Genomic DNA, 21567 nt, shown 5'->3' with positions numbered 1-21567 from the left:
ATTCCATACTTTCTATTTATTTGAATAAAATAAAGTCATCGATTCCTACACTGAACCGGAGGCACTTAGGTGTCATTTTTACAAGTCTGAAATTCGCCCGGGTACGTACCGAACATTTTACCATAACTCAGTGGCTGCAGCGATGGAATTTCTGCTCTAGTAACATATAGCATTTTAGAAGAGTAGCACGGCATAGTGGGAAGACACGGGCCTGGGAACCAGAGGACCTGGATTCTAATCCCGGTTCTGCCACTTACCTGCTGGCAATGACTTCACTTCTCTCTGCCTAAATTCTGTCATCTGCAAAGTGAGGACTCGAAACCTGTTCTCCCTCCTACTTAGACTGTGAGCCCCATATGGGACCTGATTATTTTGTATCTACTTCAGTGCTTAGTACGGTCCTTTGCACATAGTAAGTGCTTAACAAATACCACAATTATCATTAATATTATTTATATAGTACATACTAAATGCATAATGCAGAATAGTCTTAGAGTAGTCTCCAACCTGTAGCTATTCCACGGACACATCTCTCCCAGAACGCCCAACCTCCATCTGCAACATTTCTGGTAGTGGATCCGTAGAGTTTTCTTGGTAAAATTACGGAAGTGGTTTACCGTTGCCTCCTTCCGTGAAGTAAACTTGAGTCCCCGCCCTCGATCCTCTCCCGTGCCGCTGCTGCCCAGCACAGGGGAGTTTTGACTTGCGGCAGATTGCCTTCCACTCGCCAGCCACGGCCCAAGCTAGGATTGAAATGGACAGGCCTCTGCTTGACTCTCTCTCTCGTAGCCGAGACTGGTAGAGGACTGGAAACTCTCCAGGTCTCATCCTGAGGGGCCACAGAGTAGCACATACTAAATATGTAGATACATAAAGATTTACGTATCTGTTTATATGAGTATTTAGTTATTTATATCATCCCTTCACCCCAGTTCTATACACACCCATGCGCACCGGACAATACACTCCCATAATTTTCCCACCGGTTCATTCCTATTCCTTGGTGAGAAACCTCTAAGTCTGGTCTCGTTGCTGCTGATGGGGAGAAGCGAAGCGATCTGACTTGGTAAACAGACGCTTCCCAGGAAGCTGCGTCTTCCGTGAATGTTTCCTTGAAAACTGGATATCCTGCACCCGAATTTTCTTTTCAAGCCTTATCTGGGTTTGAGCCGTGCGAAGTTGGAGAAAAGGATCGACTATTCCAGTGTACATCTCCAGCGGGTATTTATAGTCGGACTTAGCCTATTCTGAAACTATTGTACGTTCCTGAGAGTTTATCGAGAGAATAAATATTTAAATGTCTCTAGAAGATTTATTCAGTGGGAACAAAATGTGACCTACTAGGAGAACTGATTCTAGGGGCTGAGGTGTGTTAGTTCCAGAGAACTGGGCCTTTAAGGGAGGGGGAGAGGAGGCTGGATTTCTCTGGAGGCTCCAGCACGGACTCCATGTTAGCTGTGCCCCTGCCCTCTCCTTGGATGCCAGATGGGGAAATGCCCATCACATGCGTTACACTGGCCAAGTGGCGTAACGTCATCACGTCACACACGCCCTTGGTAGAACTCGATTTCAGGCCACCCGAATCTAATGTGAGGAAGGAACTAAGCAGCGTGGCTTAGTAGCTAGAGCGTGGGCCTGGGAGTCAAAAGGACCTGGGTTCTAATCCCGGCTCTGCCGCTCGTCTGCTGCTGTGTGACTTGGGGCAAGTCGCTTCACTTCTCTGGGCCTCAGTTACCTCATCTGCAAAATGGGGATTAAAACTGTGAGCCCCATGTGGGACAGAGACTTTGTCCAACCTAATAACTTTGTTTCCACCCCAGTGCTTAAAACAGTGCTTGGCACATAGTAAGTGCTTAATAAGTATTATTATTATTGATAACCCTGGTCCTCCCACTTGCTCCATTCCTTCTCCCCTTCCTCATTCCTCTGGACACAGGCCCCGCTTCTGAGCCGTGGAGCTGGGAGGCAGGAGCCCAGAGAGAGAGGGAGGCTGCATCCTGAAAATATTAATAAAAAAGGGCATAAAGATATCTGGTGACAGCAGAAATCCAGACTGTCCTGGAAAGCAGTGTGGCCTAGTAGAAAGTGGTCTAGTGGTCTGCGAGTTAGAGGATGTGGGTTCTAGTCCGGGCTCCACCATTTGTCTCCTGTCTGACTTTGGACAAGTCACTTCTCTGTGTCTCAGTTTCCCTCATCTATAAAATAGGAACTGAGACTGTGAGCCCCCATGTGGGACAGGGACTCCGTCTAACCCGATTAGCTTGCATCTACTTCAGGACTTAGAACAGTGCTTGGCACGTAATAATAATTATGGTATTTGTTAAGCGCTTACTATGTGCAGAACACTGTTCTCAGCGCTGGGGTAGATACAAGGTAATCAGATTGTCTCATGTGGGGCTCACATTTTTTAATCCCCATTTTTACAGATGAGGTAACCGAGGCCCACAGAGGTTAAGTGACTTGCCCTAGGTCACACAACAGACAAGTGGCGGAGTAGGGATTAGAACCCACGACCTCTGACTCCCAAGCACATGTTCTTTCCACTAAGCCACGCTGCTTAGTAACTGCTTAAAAATACCACAATTGTTATTGTTATGAATAAAACTGGATGAATGCCTCCAAGTCTGATAGGACTGCAGAAAGCCCTTCATTACACAGGGTTTACCAGAGGCTTAAAGCTCTAGATTGTAAGTTTCTTGTGAGCAGGCAATGTGCCTACCAACTCTGTTAGATTGTATTCTCCAAAGCACTTATTACAATACTTTGCACACAACAGCAATCAATCAATACCTTTGATTGATTGATTTGATAAACTGGTCCTGGTTCTAACCAGGCATGGTATCTCTCACCCAATTCAGTGATACCAGAATGACTTTTGTTTTCAATGTGCGTATGCCTTGGGTTGTTTTTTTAATTCTAATTGACGGTGGTGTTTTTTGATCTACAAGGCCTAGCAAACGTAGTCCCTCCCCCTCAGACTGTGAGCTCCATGTGGGACAGGAACTCTGGCCAACCTAATTATCTTGTATCTATCTCAGTGCTTAGTGTAGTGTTTGATGCATAGCATGCGCTTAGCAAGGACAACTATTACCAATAGGTTTATGTTATTTATCATCACTCAATAAATAACACAGCTCAATAAGTGACTCTACTAAGCACTTGTGGGAGGAAGTAGTGACGTGAGAATTTGAAACAAAAGAAAACACTCAGAGAGGGGAACGAGCTGGGCTCCCATCTGAGTGGCAGGGGGTTGGAGGATTCCAAGAGCCCCTGGAGTTTTTTTTTAATGGTATTTGATAAGGTCTTTAGGAGCCTGATTAATCCCCTGAAGGAAAACTTGCTTTAGACCTGGATGAAGGGAAGGTTTCCAACCAAAACGGTGTATTGTTCCTACTATTATCACTGCTATTTATTTATTTTATGGTATTTGTTAAGCACTTACTATGTGCCAGGGACTGTACTAAGTGCTGGGGTAGATACAAGCTAATCAGGTTGGACACAGTCCATGTCCCCCATGCGGCTCATAGCCTTCACCCCCATTTTACGGATGAGGGAACTGAGGCACAGAGAAGTGAGTGACTTGCCCAAGTTCACACGGCAGACATGTGAAAGAGCCAGGATTAGCACCCAGGTCCTTCCGATTCCCAGGCCCCTGCTCTAAACACTAAGCCATACTGCTTCTCTGGGTGATGGGGTACCAGAAGGATTAGAAGTTGAATGTTCTTGGACTGAGGCGAACCTGTTTGCAGGAATGGAATCCAGTTACAGGAACACCTGATCCACAGTGGACAACCATTCCTGACCAGGGGGTGTCTCAACCCTCCCACTTCGGCTCCAAAGGATAATAATAATAATAATGGTGGTACTTGTTAAGCCCTTACTATGTGCAAAGCACTGTTCTAAGCACTGGGGGATACCAGGTGATCAGTTTGTCCCACATGGGGCACACAGTCTTCATCCCCATTTTACAGACGAGGTCACTGAGGCCCAGAGAGATGAAGTGACTTGCCCAAAGTCACACAGCTGACAAGCGGCGGAGCTGGGATTAGAACCCATGACCTCTGACTCCCCAGCCCGGGCTCTTTCCACTGAGCCACACTGCTTCTCGATGCTGGGAGCTGGAAGCCCTCTAAGTTATTATCAGTGGCGACTGAGTGTCAAAGCCAAAAAATAAACAACCCTAAAATAAACTGGCCCATTTTGATTAGAGAGAAATGAATCAAAAGTCATGGAATGAAATGAAAGGAGAGAAAAAAGAAAAGAAAAAGAAATGAAATGAAAAAAAAATGAATAGGAAAGAGCGTGGTCCAGTGGATAAAACGTGGACCTGGGAGCCAGAAGATGTGGTTTCTAATCCTGACTCTTCCACTTCTCTGATGTGTGACCTTGGGCAAGTCACAACTTCTCTGTGACTCAGTTTCCTCAACTGCAAAATGGGAATTAAATATCTGTTGCCCCTCCTACTTGGACTGTGAGTCCCATGTGTCCAACCTGTCTACACTGAGTCTACGCCAGGGCTTAGAACAGTAAACACTTAACAAATGCCATTAATAAGAAATAATAAGCTTAGTACAGTGCTCTGCACAGAGTAGGTGCTCAATAAATATCACTGATTGATCGGCTGAGCAGACTAGAGTGCAAGTGTTGGCTTTTGATGACCCTAGTTCAACTGAGCTTTGCAAACTCCATTGCAAACACTTCTGCCACTCTGTCGTATTGAACTCTCCCAAGCACTTAGTACAGTGCTCTGCACACAGTAAGTGCTCAATAAATACGATCGATGGATCGATTGATCCATTCTGAGTCGGCTCAGAGTAGACCCATCGGTCTGTGGTATCTCTCCAGTTTGACTGGAGATTCCAGGAGACAGTCCTGGCAGAAATCATCAGTCAATCAACCGATGGTATTTATTGAGCTCTTACTATGTGTAGAGCCCCGTACTAAGCACTCAGGAGAGTACAATACCATAGAGTTGATAGACATATTCTCTACCCGCAACGAGGATAGAGTCTAGAGGGCAAGACAGACATTGATGTAATAATTAATATTAATGATTTATAATATATAGAAAGGAATCTGTTATCTGAATTTGCCACTAGAGAAAAAACAAATGATAAGACTTGTAAGCTCGTTGCGGGTAGGGAATGTGTCTGTTTATTGTTATATTGCACATTCCCGAACGCTTAGAACAGTGCTCTGCACATAGTAAGTGCTCAATAAATACGATTGACTGACTAAATGTCTGATTAGCAAATTAGTCAACAGCAGGATCCATTAGGGGACTCTGGGGAGCTGAGAAAGAGGCCGGGAGAGGGGGCTCTGCCTTAACCCAACGAGTGTGACCTTGGACGAGTCACTTAACCCCTATGGTTTCCTGTTTCCTCATCTTCAACTGAGGATACTAATTCCAGTGCCCTCTGTACTTTGCACGGATATTGATATGAAGGCGCTTTGGAAAATAACCATGCTCCTGAAATTCAGCGGGTCAGAAGGGCCAGATCTTCCTGCCTGGCCCTCGTTTGACTTGTCTCAGCAAGAAGCCCAGGCTTCCTGCCCTTGGGCATCTTCAATCTCTGGAGATCCTGGCTTAGTCAGGTCCTGGGAAAGTTTTCTGGACACAGGGATAGACCTAAGGGTTTTTTTTCTATCACTTTTTGTGCCGCTCTTGCCAGCTAGGACTGCAGAAGGAGGGCAGCATTTACACCTTCTTTGCACTTCCTTCCTCTCCGTCCCTTTTCCTTTACACACAGAGGTGGTGTTTCTAGTGGAAAGAACATGCGATCGGTAGCCAGGAGACCAGGTTTCAAATCCTGGCTCTGCCACTTGACTGCGGTGTGACTCTGAGCCAGTCATTTAACTTCTCTGTGTTCAAGTTCCTCATTTGAAAAATGGGGTTGAGCTATCTGTTCTCCCTCCCTCTCGGACTGTGCACGCCACGTGATGCGGGGACCATGTCCGACCTGATTATACTGTACCTGTCCCAGTGCTTAGCACAAAGCTTGGCGTGTAATAAACACTTTATTACTCTTTCTATAAATATATGTAGCACCTGCTGAGGTGAGCACTGAGTGTTGAGTGGTGGGGAACATCCTGACTGTGGAGGAAATTTGGGTCCCTCTGATCTCCCTCTCATTCTTTTAATTTTTGTGATTTGCTAAATGCTTATTCTAAAAATCATTATGTTATTTGTTAAGTGCTTACCATGTGTTAAACACTGTTCTAAGCGCTTATTTTGTGCCCGCACTGGGCTAAACACTGGTGTAGATATGAGATATTCACGTTGGACACAGTCTCTGTCCCACGTGGGACTCGCATTGGGTAAGTGAGGCACAGAGAAGTGAAGTGATTTGCCCAAGGTCACGGAGCAGAACAGTGGTGGAGCTGGGATTAGAAGCTGGGCCCTCTGACTCCTAGGCCCGTGCTCTATCCACTAGGCCACACCGCTTCTCCCTTTCCATGTACTAAGATTGAACCTATAGAGGATGGAATGTCTGAGGACCAAATCACACGTCCTTCGCCCTTGCCAGAGGCCTACCTGGAATTATCTTAGATTGTGGGTCATAGCTGAGAAAGGGGTCCAGGTCCCATCTAATACCTTTTTATTATTTTTTAAGCACTTACTATGTACCAGGCATTGTACTAAGCAATGGGATAGACACAAGCTAATCGGGTTGGACACAGTCCCTATCCCGCATGGGGCTCACAGTCTTCATCCCCATTTGACAGATGAAGTAACTGAGGCCCAGAGAAGTGAAATGACTTGCCCAAGGTCACACAGCAGACATGAGGCAGAGCCTGAATTAGAACCCAGGTCCTCTGACTCCCGGGTCCATTGCTTTCCTTGTGTTTAGCACAGAGCCTTTACTTGAAGCAAACACTTCTCCGAGTGGCTCCTTTTTGCATCAGTAGAGCTTGCTTCTTCCCTGGGTGTATTTCTTGGGGAAAATGGAAACAGCTAACATTTTTTTTGGGAATCATAAGGGGTAAAGTGTGACTTCTGTGGGCCAATCCCCAAAAACCCAAACAGCTTAGAATATTGCTGATACTTCACCGCTTTCTTCACTTCTCATCCTGGAGGAGTTTCCCCGAGAACTCAGTCAATCAATCAATGGTAGTTATTGTTTTCTGTGTGCAGAGAACTGTACTAAGCACTTGGGAGAGTATTCATTCATTCAATAGTATTTATTGAGCGTTTACTATGTGCAGAGCACTGTACTAAGCGCTTGGGATGAACAAGTCGGCAACAGATAGAGACGGTCCCTGCTGTTTGACGGGCTTAGTAATCTGTACTAAGAGTACAGTACACCCGAGTTGCTAGACACGCTCCCTGCCCAGAAAGAGCTTAGAGTCTGGAAGGGGAGACAGCTATTAAGGTCAGTAAATGATTAAGGATGTGTACATGAGTGCTGTGGGGTTGAGGGTCCGTGTACCATATATGGATATTCTATATACCAGCAGGACTCTGGGTGTTGTTCAGTGTTTAACTCAATTTTTATATTTGTCAGGGTTCTCCTGTGGAAGGGACAACCTGCAGTGCACCTTCTATTGTCCTCCCAGAGAATGCCGTTACGCCAGATGTAGAAATTGATAAAAATCTAGTTAACAGGTACTCCATCTCCCATATGTTCCCCTTCTGTGCCTAAGCTGTTGTCATGGTGATTCCAGATAATTTGGAAGTGACTTTTTGAAACCTTATTTTCTTTTTTCTGCGCCATCTTCTTGAGCGATGGGTTTTTATTTTGGGTCATTATCTTTGCCAAGAAAGTCATTTGTGCTCACGGACTGCGGCTCGCCTGCTGGTTTTTCTGAAGAACGTGTTTTGGCCTGGCTGAAATCAGACGTGTAAAACCGTTCAGTCAGAGCTCTCCCACACTTCTTTGCAGATAGACCAAAATGTGAGTGCGCTGCTCTGTTTCAGCTTTCCGAAAAACCTTCATTTATATTTTTCTGTTAAATAGTCTGCTGATTTTAGCTGGCTGGGTTGTCAATGTGTAGAGTAAGGGGGAAGGGCCTATTTGCTTTCTCAACTGACTATTCTTCTTTATTCTTAGCTTAATGTTTCTACCCCCATATTGAAATTTTCATTTCAGCGGCCTTAATAATAATAATGATAATAATAATAGTGATGATGATAATAATAATGGTATTTCTTAAGCACTGTTCTAAGCACTGGGGTAGATACACGGTTATTAGGTTAGACATAGTCCCCGTCCCACATGGAGCTCAAAGTCTTAATGCCCATTTTAGAGATGAGGTAACTGAAGCACAGAGAAATTAAGTGACTTGTCCAAAGTCATGATGATTACAAAGTGATGGCCACTCTCGATCTGCCCTGGTACATCAAGTGCCCAAAGGGGATGTAAAGGAGTGTGTGAGAAGGCCAGGACCCCTTCCATGCCCAGACTCTGGACTTGGCTCCCTCCTGTGTCCCTGGAACTGGTCCTAATCCCCTCCCATCCTCAGGGAACCAGTTCTGACCCCCTCTGTGTCTAGGGAATAATAATAATAATTATGGTATTTGTTAAACGTTTACTATGTGCCAAGCACTGTTCTAAGCCCTGGGGTAGATACAAGGTGATCAGGTTTTCCCACGTGGGGCTCACAGTCTCAATCCCCATTCTACAGATGAAATAAATGAGGCATAGAGAAGCTAAGTGACTTGCACAAGGTCACATAGCTGAAAAGTGGCAGAGCCGGGTCCCACGACCTCTGACTCCCATGCTCTTGCCACTAGGCCATGCTTTGGCCTCCTTTAGTGCTCCATGAACAAGCACTGGCCCCCTTCTGTGTCCTGAGAACCAGCTCAGGCCCCCTTCTGTGTCCCTAGAACCGGCTCTGGCCCTTATTTGTGCCCAGATAACCAGGCCTGGCCCCCTTCTATGCCCAGATAACCAGGCTTGGCCCTCTTCTGTGGCCTAAGAACCATCTGGCCCCCTTTTGGGCCCAGAGAACCAGCCCTGGCCCCTTTCTGTGGCCTGAGAACAGGCTCTGGCCCCCTCCTGTGCCTTGATAACCAAGCCTGGCCCTCTTCTAGGCCCTGAAAACCAGGCCTGGTCCTCTTCTGTGGCCTGAGAACTGGCTCTGGCCCCCTTTCATGCCCAGAGAACCAGGTCTGGCCTCCTTCTGTGCCCTGAGATTCCGCGCTGGCCTCCTTCCGTGACTGAGGAACCGGGCCCGGCCCCTTTCCTTGCCCAGGGAACAGGCCCCACCTCTGTTGACCATGATGGAGGAAGTGGCGGCCGTGCTAGTGGTTGGAGTTTCTAGTCTCCAGTCGATCAATCCATCATATTTACTGAGCGCTTACTATGTGCAGAGCACTGTACTAAGCACTTGGGAGAGTACAAATATAAGAGAGTTAGACATATTCCCTGCACACAACAAGCTCACAGTCTAGATGGATAGACAGGCGTTAAAATAAATAAATAAATGACGAATATGGCCGTAAGTGCTGTGGGGCTGAGCGGAGGAGGGTGAATAAAGGGAGGAGATCAGGGCGATGCAGAAGTGAGTGGGAAAAGAGGAGAGGAGGACTTAGTCGGGGAAGGCCTCTTGGAGGAGATGGGCCTTCAATAAGGCTTTGAAGTCGGGGAGAGTGGTGGTCTGTCGATATAAAAAGGGAGGGTGTTCTGGGCCAGAGGTGGGAAGTTGGGTGAGCGGTTGGCAGTGAGATAGATGAGAGGGAGGTACAATGAGAAGGTTGGCATTAGAGGAGCGAAGCGTGCGGGCTGGGTTATAGTAGGAGAGTGTAATAGGTAGGATAGTGTAATAGTGATTTAGTGTCACTGCCGTTCCTCTTCCCGCTGAGATGCAGAGACAGCCAGGACACCAGGGATCCTGGCCAATGGTGCAGCGCCAATGGCAGGAGCAAATCGGCCCGGAAACCCCACTCAGCATCTGCCATCCCAACACTGGCTCCTGGAGTTCTGGTCTCCGAGATTCCAGCGGGAAACAGACCAGTCAGTCAGCCAGTTATTGAGCACTTACTGTGTGCAGAGCACTGCATTCATTCATCCATTTGTATTTATCGAGCGCTTACTGTGTGCAGAGCACTGGACTAAGCGCTTGGGAAAGTGCAATAAAGCAATAAACGGTGACATTCCCTGCCCACAATGAGCTTACGGTCTTGAGGAGAGGAGACAGACATCAATACAAATAAATTAAATTACAGATACAAACATAAGTGCTTTGGGGATGGGAGGGGGAAGAGCAAAGGAATAAATCAAATGACAGATATGTGCATAAGTGCTTTGGGGCCGGGGCGGGGGAAAAGCAAAGGGAGTAAGTCAGGATGACATGGAAGGGAGTGGGAGATGAGGAAAAATGGAGCTTAGTCTGGGAAGGCCTCTTGGAGCAGTAAGGCTTTTGGGAGAGCAGTAAGAATAATAATAATTGTGGTATTTGCTAAGCACTTACTATGTACCAGGCACTGTATTGAGCACTGGGGTGGATACAAACAAATCAGGTTGGACACAGTCCCTGTCTCACTTGGGGCTCACAGTCTCAATCCCCATTTCACAGATGAGGTCACTGAGGCACAGAGAAGTGAAATGACTTGCTTAAGGCCGCATAGCAGGCGAGTAGCAGAGCTGGGATTAGAATCCATAACCTTCTGACTCCCAGGCCCGAGCTCTATCCATTATGCCATGCTGCTTTTCATCCAATGTAACGATATAAGAGATGCATTCTCTGCCCACAACGAGAAATCAGAAACTCCAGTCACTGTTGGACACCCAAACAGTAGCTCCTGGAATTCTAGTCTCCTCTGAGAGTCCAACAAGAAACAGACGAGCCAATCTGTCAATTGTATTTATTGAGCGCTTACTGTGTGCAGAGCACTGTACTAAGCTCTTGGGAGAGTACAATAGAACAAAGTAACAGACACATTCCTAACAGACACATTCCCAGTCCACAACAGGGAGACCACAAACTCCAGCCATTCTTTCATTCATATTTACTGAGCACTTACTGTGTGCAGAGCACTGTACTGCAGCTTCCCTTATATCTTTATATCATGTTGGTATTTGTTAAGCGCTTACTATGTGCCAAACACTGTTCTAAGCGCTGGGGTAGATACAGAGTAATCAGGTTGTCCCTCGTGGGGCTCACAGTCTGAATCTGCATTTTACAGATGAGGTAACTGAGGCACAGAGAAGTTAAGTGACTTAATGTTGGTATTTATTAAGCGCTTACTATGTGCCAAGCACTGTTCTAAGCACTGGGGTGTACAAAGTAATCAGGGTTGTCCCATGTGGGGCTCACAGTCTTCATCCCCATTTTACAGATGAGGGAACTGAAGCACAGAGAAGTTAAGTGACTTGCCCAAGGTCACCCAGCTGACAAGTGGCGGAGCTGGGATTAGAACCCATGACCTCTGACTCCCAAGCCCGTGCTCTTTCCACTGAGCCACGCAGCTTCCCTTCTTTATATCCTTCCTCATATCCACATACCCCTTCCCTTTTTAAATTAGTCATTTCCACCTGAGTAACAATTCTCACTGTGTTTCTTGTTAAGAAAAGGAGCCAACTCTTGGAATTCTCTTGAGCTTCCAAAATAATTATGGTATTTGTTAAGCGCTTAGTATGTGCCAGGCACCGTACTAAAAATCAAGGCTCCAATCCAGTTAGGGCTTCGGACGGAGTATAGTAAATACTATTGACTGATTGACTGATCCGCTTCTTGGTCAAGCCCCAGGGGAGACCCAAACTCCGGGAGCCGGTGTGTGGGTGTCCCACAGTGCCTGGTATTTCGGATCCCTGGATGTGGGAAGGGAATGCGTCGAATGCGTCTCTTCTATTGTCACACTGTACGAGAAGCAGCATGGCTTAGTGGAAAGAGCGCGGCCTTGGGAGACAGAGAACATGGGTTCATTCATTCATTCGTTCAATAGTATTTCTTGAGCACTTACTATGTGCAGAGCACTGTACCAAGCGCTTGGAATGGACAATTTGGCAACAGATAGAGACAGTCCCTGCCCACTGACGGGCTTACAGTCTAATCGGAGGAGAGAGACGGAGAAAAACAAGACAACCTAATCACGATAAATAGAATCAAGGGGATGTACACCTCATTAACAAAATAAATAGGGTAATAAAAATATATACAAATGAGCACAGTGCTGAGGAGAGGGGAAGGAACAGAGGGAAAAGGGGGAAAGGGAGCTTAGCTGAGGGGAGGTGAAGGGGAGAAGGGGGGAGGGAGCAGAGGGCGGAGGGGGAGCAGAAAGGGAGCAGAGGAAGCAGAGGGAAAAGGGGAAGCTCAGTCTGGGAAGGCCTCTATAATCCCAGCTCCGCCTCTTGTAACTGTTGTAATAATGTTTGAATTTGTTAAGCGCTTACTATGTGCAGAGCACTGTTCTAAGCGCTGGGGTAGATATAGGGTCATCAGGTTGTCCCTTGTGAGGCTCACAGTCTCAATCCCCATTTTACAGATGAGGTATCTGAGGCACAGAGAAGTGAAGTGACTTGCCCACAGTCGCACAGCTGGCAAGTGGCAGAGCAGGGATTCGAATCCATGACCTCTAACTCCCAAGCCCGGGCTCTTTCCACTGAACCACCTCTTACCTTGGGCAAGCCACTTAACTCTGCACATCGTAAGCACTCAATAAATACTATTGACTGAATAGATGAACTTCTCTGTGCCTCAGTGACCTCATCTGTAAAATGGGGATTGAGACTGTGAGCGCCACGTGGGACAACCTGATTACCTTGTATCCAGCGCTTAGAACAGTGCTCGGCACATAGTAAGCGCTTAACAAATACCATAATTATTTTGGAAGCGCAAGAGTATTCCAAGAGTTGGCTCCTATTTTTAGCAAGAAACATGGTGAAAATTTTTACTCAGGAGGAAATGACTAATTTAAAAAGGAAGCGGCAGTACAGTGCTCTTGTATCTACCCCAGCGCTTAGAACAGTGCTTGGCACATAGTAAGCGCTTAACAAATACCATAGTAATAGTAATAAGGTTTATAGTCCCTTGTTTTTGACCGAAGGGAGTTTTGCCTCGTTCTATGATGAACGTCCTGCAGTCATTTTGCATTCGACACACCTTCAGAGACTTCTTAATTTTTCATAACGGAGTCACTTGGCCCTCTGTTGAAGCCACCTCCCTTTATCCTGTTCCCTGTCTAGAGACCACCATTTTTTATCAACCCAGCACAATGTGTCTCCTAACTCTGTTATATTGTACTCTCCCAAGCGCCTGGTACAGTGGTCTGCACACAGTAAGCGCTCAATAAATGCCGTCGATTGATTGATTGAACTGTGTCCCTGAAGATGTTTAAATCTTCAGCATGACCTAGTGGCTGGAGCCCAGGCCTGGGAGTAAGAAGGACCCAGGTTCTAATCCCACCTCTGCCACTTGTCTGCTGTGTGACCTTGGGTAAGTCACTTCACTTCTCTGTTCCTCAGTTACCTCATACATAAATGGGGGTTGATACTTTGAACCCCATATGGAAAAGGGACTGTTTCCACACTGTTTGTATCTACCCCAGTACAGTACTGGGCATAGATTAAGCGCTTAATAAGTACCATGAAAAAAAATTGTGAAAACATCCAGCAGGTGAATGGGGAAGAGTGTTTAGTTTGCTTTTGGAGTCAGTAAGGCCCTGGACTTGAGCATATTGCAGCCTGGTAGGTTAGAGCTTCTTTGGAGCTCTTTAGAAGCAGCATGGCCTAGTGGATAGAGCGCGGGCCTGGGAGTCAGAAGGTCATGAGTCCTAATCCCGGCTCCGCCACTTGTCTGCTGTGTGACCTTGGGCAGGTCACTTCACTTCTCTGGGCCTCGGTTCCCTCATCTGTAAAATGGGGATTGAGACTGTGAGCCTCATGTGGGACAGCGACTGGGTCCAACCCGATTTGCTCGTATCCACCCCAGCACTTACTACGGTGCCTGGCACATAGTAAGCGCTCAACAAATACCACAGTTATTACTATATTTATTTTTATAACAGACGTAGTTCCCTCCCGCCATGGGTTTAGAATCTAGAGGAAGCCTGGGAATTGTGACTCCATTGCTCATGTTTGCTGCCAATTGGGGATGGAGGAGAAGGGATCGCTGGGTCTTGTGGCTTTGGGCATTCGGGATCCTTGGGGCTTGCCCAGCCTCCTGGCATTAAATGGGATCCAATTTTGAGGATTGGGCTAAGAAGTCAGGCTCCCTAGGAAGATTTTGGGCCGGGGCAGAAAGAGAGGGCAGTGGCGGGGGTCTGCCTTGGGATTGCTACCATTTCACTGAGGAGCAACATTGCTAATGATGATGACTGTATTTGTTAAGCACTTACTATGTGCCAGCCACTGTACTAAGCGCTGGAGAGGATATAAGCAAATTGAGTTGGAAATGGTGCCTGTCCCAGGTGGAGTTCATAGTCTCAATTTCCATTTACAGATGAGGTAACTGAGGCCCAGAGAAATGATGTGACTTGCCCAAGGTCACGCAGCAGACAAGTGCTACAGGACAGAACACAGGCATAGGAGCCAGAAGGACCTGGGTTCTAATCCTAGCTCTGCCACTTGATTGCTGGGTAACCTCGGGCAAGTCACTTCACTTCTCTGGGCCTCAGTTACCTCATCTGGAAAATGGGGATTAAGACTGTGAGCCCCACGTGGGACAGGGATGGTGTCCAACCTGATTAACTTGTATCTACCCCAGCGCTTAGTAAAGTGCCTGGCATAGAGTAAGCACTAAACAAATACCATTAAAAAACAAAACAAAGCAAAAATCCCCTAAGGGATTGTAATTTCCAGGAGGGATTATGTCCACCTACTTTATTGTATTTAATAATAATAATAGTAATATTTATATTAATGCCTGACTCCCCCTCAAGACCGTAAACTCATTTTGGGCAGGGGATGTGTCTTTTATACTGACAATTGTACTCTCCCAAACACTTAGTACAGTGCTCTGAACACAGTATGTGCTCAACAAATGCGATTGACTAATAATGCTGCTGCTGATAATAATACTAATTATACTATTTGCTAAGCACTTATATGGCGAACACTGTAATAAACGCAGGGGTAGATACAAAATTAATCGGGTCCCATTGGGGCTCACCGTCAAAGTAGGAAGAACAGGTGATGAATCGCCATTTTGCAAATGAGGAAACTGAGGCACAGAGAAGTTAAGTGACTTCCTTAAGGTCCCACAGCAGGTAAACTGGGGGGGTCAGGATTAGAAGCTCCATTCTCTGACTCTGAGACCCGTGCTTTTTCCACTTGGCTACGCTACATCCCTCTCTCTCAGAGAGTGTGTGTACTCTCTCCAACGCTTAGTACAGTGCTCTTTCCACAGCAAGCGGTTAACAGATATGATTGATTGATTGATCTATGGCATCTGGGGCTGCGGTATCCGCCTCGGCCTCCTTGGGCCAGCAATTCCCTGGACTGTGGCCACGCTTGCCCAGTCGGGAGGGCTGGCGGCCCAACCTGAGCCAAAACACAGCTCTCCTCAAGGTGAACGAGCGAGGGTGAGTCGGGGAGTGTTGCCGAGGCAGGTTCTTCAGAAGAGTGAGCCGAGTGCCCGCTTTCTGAACCTTAGGGGCAGCGAGGATGCTACTAACAGCACCTCACTTGGGTGGAAGGTCTGTCATTTATTCGTTCATTCAGTCAATCGTACTTATTGAGCGCTTCCTGTGTGCAGAGCGCTATACTAAGCGCTTGGGAGAGCAAAATATAACAATAAACAAGCACATTCCCTGCCCACAAGAAGCTTACAGTCTAGAGGTGGGGAGACAGATATGAATACAAATAAATAAGTGACAGATATGTACATAAGTGCTGTAGGGCTGGAAGGGGGGTAAAAAAAGGGAGCAAGTCGGGGAAACTCAGAAGGGAGTGGGAGAAGAGGAAAAGGGGGCTTAGTCAGGGAAGGCCTTCTGGAGGAGATGTGCCTTCAGTAAGGCTTTGAAGAGTCCGTTAACTGATTTGTAGCTAGAACTCAGCATGTCTCAAACCGCTAAAGAGCCTGGGACGACAGTTCTGCCCTGGTTTACTCCTTTATTATTATTCTTATTAACAATAGGAATAATTGGTTGGTTCCCTGGAGGTGGAATTCCAGCCACCTCACGCTCATCTGGGCCAAAGGAAGCTTCCCCAGGGGAGCAGAATGTGTGCAAGGTTAAATCTGCCGGCTCTCCTTCACCTTTCTGTTTGAGGGCACTGACCCTGGCGATGCCAGGCCTGACCATTTTGAATACCACACCATGTTTTTGGAATTTATTTTTTTTTTGGATGTCCACTTGGAAGTCTTAATGATCCTACGTCGATGATGGGATTTTTTTTGGATGCGCCAGAGCCAGTGGGCTGAAGGGGTTTGCACTTGCTTTTCTGTCCGTGGTCATCCGTTCTCCTTACTAACCAATGTGAACGAGAAGGGCACCGGTGTTCCCGCTTCCTTCCCAATTTACTGCCTTCGTTTTCTTTTCCAGGGTTCATAGTCCCCACCGGAGGCTTTCCCATCGGCACCTGAGGACGTCCGTGGCTTCTCCGACTTCTATTGGTCAGTGGGGGGTAGGCTGGCCTGAACTTTTTAATAATTATAATAATATATGTTATATATTATTATACATAATAACAGTAGGTATTATACCTATCATTATTAATAATTTTGGTATGTGTGAAATGTCTACTGTGTGCCAGACACTGTACTAAATACTGGGGTGGATCCAAGCAAATCAGATTGGACACAATCCCTGACCCACGTAGGATTCACAGTCTCAATCCCCACTTTACAGATGAGGCAACCGAGTCACAGAGAAGTGAAGTGACCCGCCCAAGGTCACACAACGGACAAGTGGTGGAACCGGGATTATTATTATTAAATAATATGCAATTATTTATTATTATTAAATAATAATAATAGCATTATTAATCATAGCATCAATGATCTTCTGACTCCTTGCTCTATCCGCTACTCCATGCCGCTTCTCTCTATCTGGGGCTATTCTGCGCTCTGAGAGGGGATCAAAAAGTCGGGCTAGCAAAAGGGGAGGTGGGTCCTCTCCTCCTCCTCCTTCTGGAGAGAGGCTCCCACAAGCACTGTCAAAGGGAGCAGTTCATAGTAATAATAATAATTATAATTGTAATAATAATAATAATAATAGAAGCGGTGTGGCTCAGTTGAAAGAACCTGGGCTTGGGAGTCTGAGGTCATGGGTTCTAATCCTGGCTCCACTGCTTCCCAGCTGTGTGACTTTGGGCAAGTGACTTAACTTCTCTGTGCCTCAGTTACCTCATCTGTAAAATGGGGATTAAAACTGTGAGCCTCACATGGGACAACCTGATCACCTTGTATCCCCCCCAGCACTTAGAACAGTGCTTTGAACATAGTAAGTGCTTGACAAACATCATTATTATTATTATTATTTATTGTGATATTCGTTAAGTGCGAATAAACACATTCCTGCCTACAATGAGCTTACAGGGTTGAAAAAGAGAGACTAGAATTAGGACACATGACAGAATAGGAAAAAAGGGCTGTGTGATTTCATTCTATGGTAGTGATGTCATTATGCAGGAAACTGAGGCACAGAGAAGTAAAGCAGCTTGCCCAAGGTTACACAACAGACAAGCGGCGGAGCCAGGACAGAGGAAATTATGCAGCAGCCTGGTGTAGGGGAAGCAGCATGGCGTAGTGGACAGAGCTCGGGCTTGGGAGTCGGAAGGTCATGGGTTCTACTCCCAGCTCCGCCATTTGTCTGCTGTGTGACTTTGGGCAAGCTTTTTCACTTCTCTGTGCCTCAGGTACCTCATCTGTAAAATGGGGATTGAGACCGTGAGCTCTCTGTGAGACAGGGACTGTGACCGACCCACTTAGCTTTGATTTTCCTTAGTCCAGTGACTGGTACATACTAAGCGCTTCACAAATACTATTATGATGATGATGATGATAATTGAATCTTCCTTTCCCGCTCCACTTTTGGGAACACCAGGCATAGAGGGGCCGGGAGGGAACATGGAGAAAGGCTTTGAGATGTCAAACGCTCGGGCTCCGCACCCTCCCGGAGCCTGCCGCTACCCCTGTCCCTTTCTGTTGACCCCCTCAGATAAGGCGGGCCGCATCATCGACCTGGTGCACGATCAGCTGCCGGACGTGAAGATCTCCGAGGAGGATAAGAAGAGGAACCTCCAGCTGCTGGAAGAGGCGAAGAAGGCGAGCGAGAGGTTCCTGAAGCGGAGGGGGAGGAAATCGAGAAGCAGCCTCTCCGACTCCCCCTCAGGTAGTGGCGTGGGAGAGAAGGGAGGGGACCAGATTGATCGTGGTATTTGTTAAGCCCTTACTATTTGCCCAGAAATGTAGATTCTAGACCGTAAGCCCGTTGCGGGCAGGGAATGTGCCTGTTTATGGCTGTATCGTACTCTCCCAAGTGCTTAGTGAATGTTCTGGACACGGTAAGTGCTCAGTAAATATGACCGAATGAAAGGAAGGCCCAGAGAGGTCGAGGGACCTGGCCTGAGGTCGCACAGCAGGTTGGCTCCAGTGATTAGCGGAGTGCTTGGCCCATAGCGCCGTGCTTAACAAACACCAATGTTATTATGGAAACTCAGAGGTGAGGGTGTCTGGGAAGAATTCAGGTGTGGCCTTTACGAGGCCAGTGGGGTTTTGGGAATGTTTGGCTCTCCTAGTGCTCTATTGGGTTGCTGCACTCAATCAATCAATCAATTAATCAGTGGGATTTATCGGATGCTTATTGGTGTTAGAACTCTAGTTTGTAAGCTCCTTATGGACAGGGAATGTTTCTATCAACTCGGTTTTCTTTTAATAATAACAACAATAATAACGGTATTTGTAAAGTGCTTACTATGTGCCAGGCACTGTATTAAGCTCTGGAGTGGATACAAGCAAATCAGGTTGGATAGAGTCCCTGTCCCGTGTGGGGTTCAGAGTCTCAATCCCCATTTTACAGGTGAGGCAACTGAGGCCCAGAGAAGTTAAGTGACTTGTCCTAGGCCACACAGCAGACAAGTGGCAGAGCCGAGGTTAGAACCCCTGACCTTCTGACTACGTCAGGCTGCTTTCCCAAGCACTTAGGAAAGTGCTCTGCATACAGTAAGCGCTCATTCAATACCATTGATGGATGCAGAGTGCTGTACTAAGCGCTTGGGAGAGTACAGTACATTTGGTAGGCAAAATTGTGCCCGCAGGAGTTGACAGTCTAATGGGGGAGAAAGATATTAAAATGCATTCCAGGTAAGGGAAGAAACCGAGTCTGAGGGTACGTAAGTGCTGTGGAGATAGGCATGAGGAAAGAGTATGGTGTAGCTAAATGCTTAGTGGGAGGGATTAAGTGCATAGGAGAGGCAGTGCCTCAGTTTTCTGTGCCTCAGTTACCTCATCCCTAAAATGGAGATTAAGACCGTGAGCTCCACGTGGGACCTGGACCGTGTCCAACCTGATTAGGTTGTATCTAGCCCAGTGCTCAGTACAGTGCCTGGCACATAGTAAGTGCTTAAGAAATACCATTTTAAAAAAAAGAGTGGGGAGGGAAAATAGGAAATGGGGATGAAAGCTTAGTCTGGGAAGGCTTTCTGGAGGAGATGTGAAGGGGTTGCATTTTCGTTTCAGTTTACACATGTGGGAACCTGGTACCCTCTGCCTGGTGCAAATTTCAAAGTATGCAGGCGGAAGCAGGAGGAGGAGAGTCAGGAAGGTGGCGGGTGGCGGGAGTGTTTCCCCCAGACGGGTTCAGCACCTGAGCCGGAAGGCTGCCCCATCCATCCCCCTCCCTGGTGTTTTTTCTTTCAGCTGCGTCTCCCAATCCAAGCCCTAAAGCCTCTCCCGCACCCTCGCGGAGCAGCTCCCTGACGCTCTCACCGCAGCCCGGTAAGTCTCTGCAGGCCCAGGGCCTCCCCACCCCTTTCATCCATTCCTTCAGTCGTGTTTACTGAGGGCTTACCGTGCGCAAAGCCCTGTACTAAGCACTTGGGAGAGTACAATGCAACAATAAACAGACACATTCCTGCCCACAGTGAGCTTAGTCTAGAGAGGGAGATAGGCAGTAATATAAGTAAATAAATAGATAAATAAATTACAGATCTATACAGATATGTACATATGTGCTGTGAGGATGGGAGGAAGGATGAATGAAGAAGTAAGAGCGGCGTAGAAGGGAGTGGGAGAAGAGGACAGGAGGGTTTGGTCAAGGAAGGCTTCCTGGAGGAGATGTGCCCCATCCATCACTCCCTTAGCCCCAGCCCTCCATCCCACCCATTACCTCATCCCACCCTCTGATCCCACCCATTGACCCCACCCTGAATCCCCGCCCCACAGTGATTCCACTGTGCCGAGGTGGCCAGAAACCATGGTTGTGGTTGTGGGAGCCGCTGCAGTGACGGTAATAATAATGATGGTATTTAAGTGCTTACTGTGTGTTCTAAGCACTGGGGGGGGGGGCGATACAAGGTGATCAGGTTGTCCCATGTGGGGATCACAGTCGTCATCCCCATTTTCCAGAAGAGGTAACTGAGGCACAGAGAAGTTAAGTGACTTGCCCAAAGTCACCCAGTTGACAGATGGCGGGACTGGGATTAGAACCCACGACCTCTGACTCCCAAGCCCGGGCTCTGGCCACCGAGCCACGCTGCTTCTCTTAACATAGCACTTGGCTGTGCGGCAATTGGGATAAGATGTGGCTTAGCAGTGGGGTGACAACAAGGTGACAGCAGGTGACAACAGGATGGCAGTAATAGCAGGAACAACCTGGAGAAACTCTGTCACCAAAGGAGAGTATCGGTGACACTAAGGCAGGGAGCTACTGCCAAACCCTTCCGCTCCCCCTCCCTACCAATCAACCTGGATGGGTGGGGAGTGGAAAGGAAAGAAAGCCCTCAGATGTGGGGAATCGAGGAGAAATGGTGGGGGAGGGTCCCCAGCTACTCAGGGTCTAAGGACCACTTACTCGTTTTGGGCCTTTTGAAGACCCTTTCAGTCTTATAACTGTCGTGCCTAGTTTAGCAGTCTCCTGCTCCAGATTGCAAGGTCCTTGTGGGCAGGGAATGTCCCTAATAATAATTATTATTATTATCATGGCATTTGTTAAGTGCTTACTATGTGCCAAGCACCAAGTGCTGGGGTAGATAAAAGGTACATGGGGCTCACAGTCTCAATCCCTATTTTGCAGATGAGATAACTGAAGCTTGGAGAAGTTAAGTAATAATATTAATAATGTTGGTATTTGTGGTGATAATAATGTTGGTATTAACTGGCTCACCCAAGGTTACACAGCAGAATAGTGGCGGAGTCGGGATTAGAACCCATGTCCCCTGACTCCCAAACCCGGGTTCTTTCCACTAAGCCACGCTGCTTCTCAACCAGCTCACCTGTATTGTACTCTCTCGAGCGCTTAGTACAATGTTCCGCATGCAGTAAGAGCTCAATAAATGCAACTGATGATGATATGAGGCCCCAGCTACCTTAACTAAGACCATTCCAGTGTCCTTGGGGAAAGCTACTAGTCTCCAGCTGCAGGTTCGTTAAGGAAAATTAGCGGTGTTTCACAGAAAGGTGGCTATATAACAAAAGCGAAGGGTCCCTTGTAGTAGAGTACTTGGTTATAAGGGAGCTCTTTAGGCT

At 47.1% G+C, this 21567-nt stretch overlaps 1 protein-coding gene across 3 annotated transcripts in view; it reads left to right on the top strand.

Moving 5' to 3' along the window:
• IRAG1 (inositol 1,4,5-triphosphate receptor associated 1) overlaps nucleotides 1-21567 on the top strand; it is a 150742-nt gene that overhangs the window by 73444 nt on the left and 55731 nt on the right. For all 3 annotated transcript variants that reach the window (XM_029061526.2, XM_029061523.2, XM_029061524.2), the window contains exons 4-7: nucleotides 7506-7606; nucleotides 16424-16494; nucleotides 18041-18214; nucleotides 19741-19818. In XM_029061526.2, the coding sequence (XP_028917359.1) occupies nucleotides 7506-7606; nucleotides 16424-16494; nucleotides 18041-18214; nucleotides 19741-19818 (424 nt within the window). The remainder of the gene's footprint in view (nucleotides 1-7505; nucleotides 7607-16423; nucleotides 16495-18040; nucleotides 18215-19740; nucleotides 19819-21567) is intronic.

This window comes from Ornithorhynchus anatinus, chromosome 3 (assembly GCF_004115215.2).
Source record: "Ornithorhynchus anatinus isolate Pmale09 chromosome 3, mOrnAna1.pri.v4, whole genome shotgun sequence".
Lineage (NCBI taxonomy): Eukaryota > Metazoa > Chordata > Mammalia > Monotremata > Ornithorhynchidae > Ornithorhynchus > Ornithorhynchus anatinus.
This window is presented reverse-complemented; position numbering and strand designations above follow the sequence as displayed.